General features: G+C 46.8%; 1 protein-coding gene across 1 annotated transcript in view; it reads right to left on the bottom strand.

Moving 5' to 3' along the window:
- MATN3 (matrilin 3) overlaps positions 1–5,852 on the bottom strand; it is a 27,161-nt gene that overhangs the window by 15,984 nt on the left and 5,325 nt on the right. Inside the window, exon 2 of the mRNA XM_018559885.1 lies at positions 1,080–1,649. Within this exon, the coding sequence (XP_018415387.1) occupies positions 1,080–1,649 (570 nt within the window). The remainder of the gene's footprint in view (positions 1–1,079; positions 1,650–5,852) is intronic.

Genomic DNA, 5,852 nt, shown 5'->3' with positions numbered 1-5,852 from the left:
TCATAAAGAAGGGGGGGGGGGGGGGAGCAGAACACATGGAGTAATATAGTCATCCCATATGTAGCTGGAGTGCCCAGGCCCAGCAAAACACTGAGAGAAGATTGTACGTCCAAAAGACCAAACTTCCAAACATAAGCAAAGTAACTTGGTCTATGCAGTGTAATGTAGTGAGGAATGCAAGGACCTGAACATTGGGGAGACAAAACAACCTCTCAACAAACAGATGGCCCAACATAGGAGGGCAAATTCTACAGCTCAAGACTCAGCAGTCTTCCTGCACCTTAAAGGAGAACCTGTGAGGTGAGTGATTTCTACCCCTCCTCATAGTTAGAGCCGACCTGTGACATAGAAGCTGTCACAGGTCGGCTCTATCGATCGGGAAGTGAGCAGAAACATGCAGCCGATCCGCTCACTTCCCGATCATCTCTCTGCAGTGAGTAGTGACTGTCAGTCGCCGCTCCCCGCAGGGGTTCCCCCTCCTCTCTCCGATCCTCCAGCCCTGTTTGGAGGAATGATCAGGGGAGGGGGCGGGCACAGCTGGCTCTGCCTCTAGATAGGCAGAGCCGGCTGTCACTCACGCAGCTGGGTGGATCCTGATAGTATTGTTGGGATCCGTCCCGGCTGCGGCACTCTCTGTATATCGCGGGCAATAGCTCGCTATATACTGAGCTTTGTGTCACGGGAGGAGGTTAGTATATGTCCTCTCGTGATCCTAAAGAGAGCTATGGGGGAAAACACTTACCCCATAGTTCTCTTTTAAGGAAAAGAGGCACGCTTTCAAGGATAGTGAGGTGCACATTTTGGACCAAGGGGGCAACTGGTTCCCAAGAGGCACAAAAGAGGCCTTCTACTAGAACAATCAACGTGTACCTTTTGTATGCTACTTGCCATTGGATAACCACTTGTGTATGTCCCAATGTCTAGATTGTGTAACGCCATGTCCATGGTCTTCAATACTTTTGTAGTTGTAATTAAGACACCAAAACATCACAAAAGGTTTCAACATTCAGAAAATAACTTCAAATATAAACAGTTTTCTATGATGGACTGGCTTGGTGTATCTGTGTTATGCAACTTACCACAAAGAGATTCCTTAAACTTTGAAGTGAGCTTTTCAATGACTCCATAAGTCTCCACGTAAAACACATGCTCATCGAGTGGTTCACTTGCCATCAGCTTAAGAGACTTCATGTCTGCCCTGTCCACTCCCACCGCGTATATCTCTATTCCAGAGGCCCGAGCCCTGGCAGCTACATCCTGCACCCTATCTTGGGGTCTTCCATCTGTGACAATGATTGCTACTTTGGGAATCCTGAGGGACGCCGGGCGGGCTCCTGACTGCTCTGTAAATGCCTCCTCAAGGGCAGTCTGTATGGCAAGGCCCGTCATGGTGCCTGCGGACAATGGGTTGATCAAAGAGATGGCGTTCTTCATCGCAGCTTTATTGAAGAAGGTCTTTAGAAAGAATTCGATCTTGACTGTACTGGCATAATTCACCACGGCCACTCGAGTTGCCCTTTCGCCCGTGTCTAGGGTGTCAGTCATGTCGGAAAGGAAAATCTTGACTTTCTCAAACTCTTGAGGACGGACGCTGCGGGAACTGTCAATTATAAATACCAGATCCATGGGCCTGCTCTTACAAGCAGTCTCTGTGAAGATAATAGTGCAGAGATAGGTGTGAGAGACAACTAGGCTTGGAGGCAGTGATGAGCCTGGTGAATTATGACTGTTAATACATAGGAGTCGAGTTATAAACCATTTGCACAGTGAACAGCTCTTCCAATGAGATTCGCAGCACATTATAGCCACTGGATGGAGGTGAGGAGCAGAAGAATTTCCTAGACTCGTTGGTTCCATCTAGTGGCCGTAATGCTCTGTGAATCTCACTCGCATAGCTGTTCCCTGTGCAAATGGGGTTTGTAAATCAACCCCATACTGTTAGATGCCATTTAAAGCAGAATTCACATCTAGTGCAGTGTGTGACAATACTGTTTGTTTCACACACTTTGAATGTTGAAATATACAAAGTATGTAAAGAATTAACATCCCTATTTCTCTAGTGATGTTAAAATGTTTTCACGGTGGCCATGAAAGAACAATTGTGGGTGTTATTGTATATCTAAAGCCAAAACCTTTGTTTTTCCATTTTAGATAGATGAGGGAGCGATTAAAACCCCTGCCTGTGTCCCATTGGAGAGATTCCCCTTCACTTCCTGTCCTGCACACAACAGGAAGTGAGAGGAAATGTCTCTAAAGTGAGGTAGATCCCTTAGACCAGGGATGTCCAAACTCCGGCCCTCCAGCTGTGGTGAAACTACAAATCCCATGAAGCATCTCTCTCCGGGAGTCATGTCTGTGGCTGTGAGAATCTTGCAAAGCCTCATGGGATTCGTAGTTCCACCACAGCTGGAGGGCCGCAGTTTGGACATCCCTGCATTAGACATACTGTATGTCCCCATAGGAAGATATATCCTATATTCCTGTTCTGGCGACAGCTTGACATTTTGGGTTATCCCTCATTTTCAGTAACAGTGACAACGGTCACCAGGACATATAGAGATAGCGAATCTCCCCAGTGGGGACACACAGGGCAATCGCAACCCAACCGGGGTTCTAATCCCACACCACTCTATCCAGAAACAAAAGAAGTTTGTCTTTAAATACAGTTTAGCTTTAGCCGTACACCTATCTGTGTAATGCTCAGACCTGGTGCAGGGGCGGTGCAGAATGTTTAATTCCTATTTACCTGCTGCTAACATTTTATAAAACCAGTGTAAAGATATGTGAAAATCACAGGCGCCAAAACACAGTAACTGCTCCTGAAAATGGTCTTCCAAAGGTATATACAGGGGGGGCAGCTCCTCACAATCAGGGGAAACCGAAAATCTGATGAGGACAAAGCAAAAAGAGGCACCTCCATAGTGTAAAATGGATTTAAGGATAAAACACAGCTGAAGAGGTACTTACAAACCAGCTTGTATAAACGAGCAGAAAGTCATATAATCTCAGGAGACCATCAAGATGAATACATGAAAATAGGGTTTCTGAGGACAAACCTCTTTCATCAGAACCTGCAGGTTCTGATGAAAGAGGTTTGTCCTCAGAAACGCGTCAACAGAAGGAGGGTCAGCGTGTAGATGGCTTCGGCTTAGTACCAGCACTTCCTTTCCCTCACCCTATTTTCGTGTATTCATCTTGATGGTCTCCTGAGATTATATCGCTTTCTGCTCGTTTATACAAGCTGGTTTGTAAGTACCTCTTCAGCTGTGTTTTATCCTTAAAGGAGAACTATGGGGTCAGGGCTTTTCTCCATAGTTCTCCTTAGGGTAACGGGAGGTCACAAACTAGCGTCCTCCCGTCACCCTAAGCTCAGTATACCGCGAGCTACAGCTTGCGGTATACTGAGACGCCGCAGCTGAAGCGGATACCAACATCGATGTCGAGATCCACCCAGCTGTGTGAGTGACAGCTGGCTCTACCTATCTAGAGCTGTACCTGCCCCGTCCGTTCCTCCAATCAGCGCTGGCGGATCGGAGCGGGGAGGGGGGAGCCCAGCCCCTCCCCTGTCACCGCAGAGAGCCGTGACAGGATCGAGAAGTGAGAGAACGCCGGTATGTGTTCGCTCACCTCCCGATCTACTGAGCCGACCTGTGACAGTCTCATTGTCACAGGTCGGCTAGAACTATGAGGTGAGTGAAAAGCACTCACCTCATAGTTCTCCTTTAACAAATCAATTTTACACTATGGAGGCGCTCCTTTTGCTTTGTCCTCATCTGATTTGATAAAACCAATAGACTCGTCCACTTCCTGCAGTCACCAGGATATTAGAACAAAAAAAGAAATAATTCTCAATCCTATCCCAGGTCTTCTATTGAGAAAATGTTGAAGCTCTCCCATGCCTGCAATGAGAGGCAGGGATCCCCCCACTTCCCAAGATCCATCTAGTGCCCATAATGTGACATTGCATTGAGAAAATATTTCCTGGTAAAGAAAGAACCTTCATTTTGGCGCATGTCTGCACAGAACAAACCTCCACAGATATTCGCAGGGTGAACGGCCATTCAAATAGTTTATTAATGCACCCCTATATCGCCAGTTACTCAATGTCGATGGGATGAGGACATTTCCAAATTTTAACCCTTGACAGTAAAAGAAAAGGAACAAAATGGCCCCTTTGGATTATTATTATAAAGGAAGGGGGGAGAGATTTTAACTAGGTCTTTTTTTCACTTTACTTGCGTTAAAATGAAACTCAAGCGTAGGAAAAAATACCGCCACCCACCCCCTGTCCCTGAAATGCCCTAGGTATTCATACCCTATACATACCTTTTTCTACAGTCTTTCAGACGGCCTGGTGATGTCACAGGAGAGTACTCCACACGTGTCCCATTGCAATTCTTACCATGGAATCCCAATATAACCCGTGGCGGGTGCTGCAGTGACAACTGGTTGGTGCTGCGTTAGTGAATACTGAAGAAGAAGAAGAGACGTCACCGACACTCCAGTATGTCTTTTTATTGACGCACGTTCACATTATCACAAAGCAAACAGCAAAGTTTCGGGGCCACATAGGGTCCCTTCATCAGGCATACCAGATAATGACATTGTTTGCCTGATGAAGGGATCCTATGTGGCCCCGAAACGTCATTGTGTGCTTTGTGATAATGTGAACGTGCGTCAATATAAAGACGTATAGGTATCACAACTAGTGGGCCGGTGACTTTTCTTCACCAGTATTCCCATATTTTGATCCCAGCATATCAATGTTTCCATGACATTTTATGTTGACTTTGGAAGGTCACACTCCCCGCACTGTACAACAGCCAGAACCGTAAATACAGCAATGTCTGTACCTTCAAAAGTGAACACTAAGAAGCAACAATCCGGACCGAGGATACACATCAATAAAGGTGCATTTTTGGGACACACCATTATTAAAAAAACTGAGTTTTTCTTTGAAGCCAATTTCCATTCAAATGATTTAATAAATTACAGTCCAGGCCTTTTAAAAACATAAAAAGCAGCTCTGACTGCAATGGTTGGCTGGTAATAAGTGTCCCCTACAGGCTCACTGCTCCAAGGTCCAGTGCTGGTCCACTTCTGGGTGGAATGACGCCCAACATGGTTCAACCCACTTCCTGGGAGTCAGCATAGTCATGGACCTGCCTCTCTGGGGGGAAACGTCATGAAGCAAGCATCAGCAGGGAAAATGCTGCAGGAAATGGTGCCATGCCACTGCCGGTCTCTGCAGCATTCAGGACCTGCCCACCAGAGAAGAAGATTCATGGTGCCACCCAACCACACAGAAGAAAAAAAAGGTATGCAGCCATTTAAAAAAATTAAAGTCATTGGGGGTGCTCCAATGAGGGAGCAGAACTGGACTTAGGCTTTCATTTTTATAGCACACGGGGGTGGAGTAGCCTGTGGGTCAGGTACTTTGGTAGCTGTCCAAAATACTCATGTGTTATGACACTTATGTATCTAATAAAGATCCTGATTGGGATGTTATCAGATGTAGCCCATTCAAGACAACGTGCAGAATACATTCTAGTAATACAGGAGTATAGTATAACATACAGGGCTGGATTTCCCACAAGGCCAACCGAGGCCCAGCCTTGGGGCAGCAGGGGGCGTGGAATTCCTATCTCCGGAGGCCCGGCCTTGGGGCAGCAGGGAGTAGTGGGGCAGCAGGGGTGTGGAATTCCTATCTCCCGATGCCTGGGACATGCAGTTCTGGGCGGCGGGCGGGTAGTTGTTTTCTACATTTAGCCCTGCTAAAGCTGCCACTTGTTCTGTACAGGTGGTCTCAGCGATGTCGCCGAGATCACTTGTATGCAGCCTGCATTCAGGGG

Source organism: Nanorana parkeri, unplaced genomic scaffold (genome assembly GCF_000935625.1).
Source record: "Nanorana parkeri isolate BGI_ZX_2015 unplaced genomic scaffold, ASM93562v1 scaffold419, whole genome shotgun sequence".
NCBI lineage: Eukaryota > Metazoa > Chordata > Amphibia > Anura > Dicroglossidae > Nanorana > Nanorana parkeri.
This window is presented reverse-complemented; position numbering and strand designations above follow the sequence as displayed.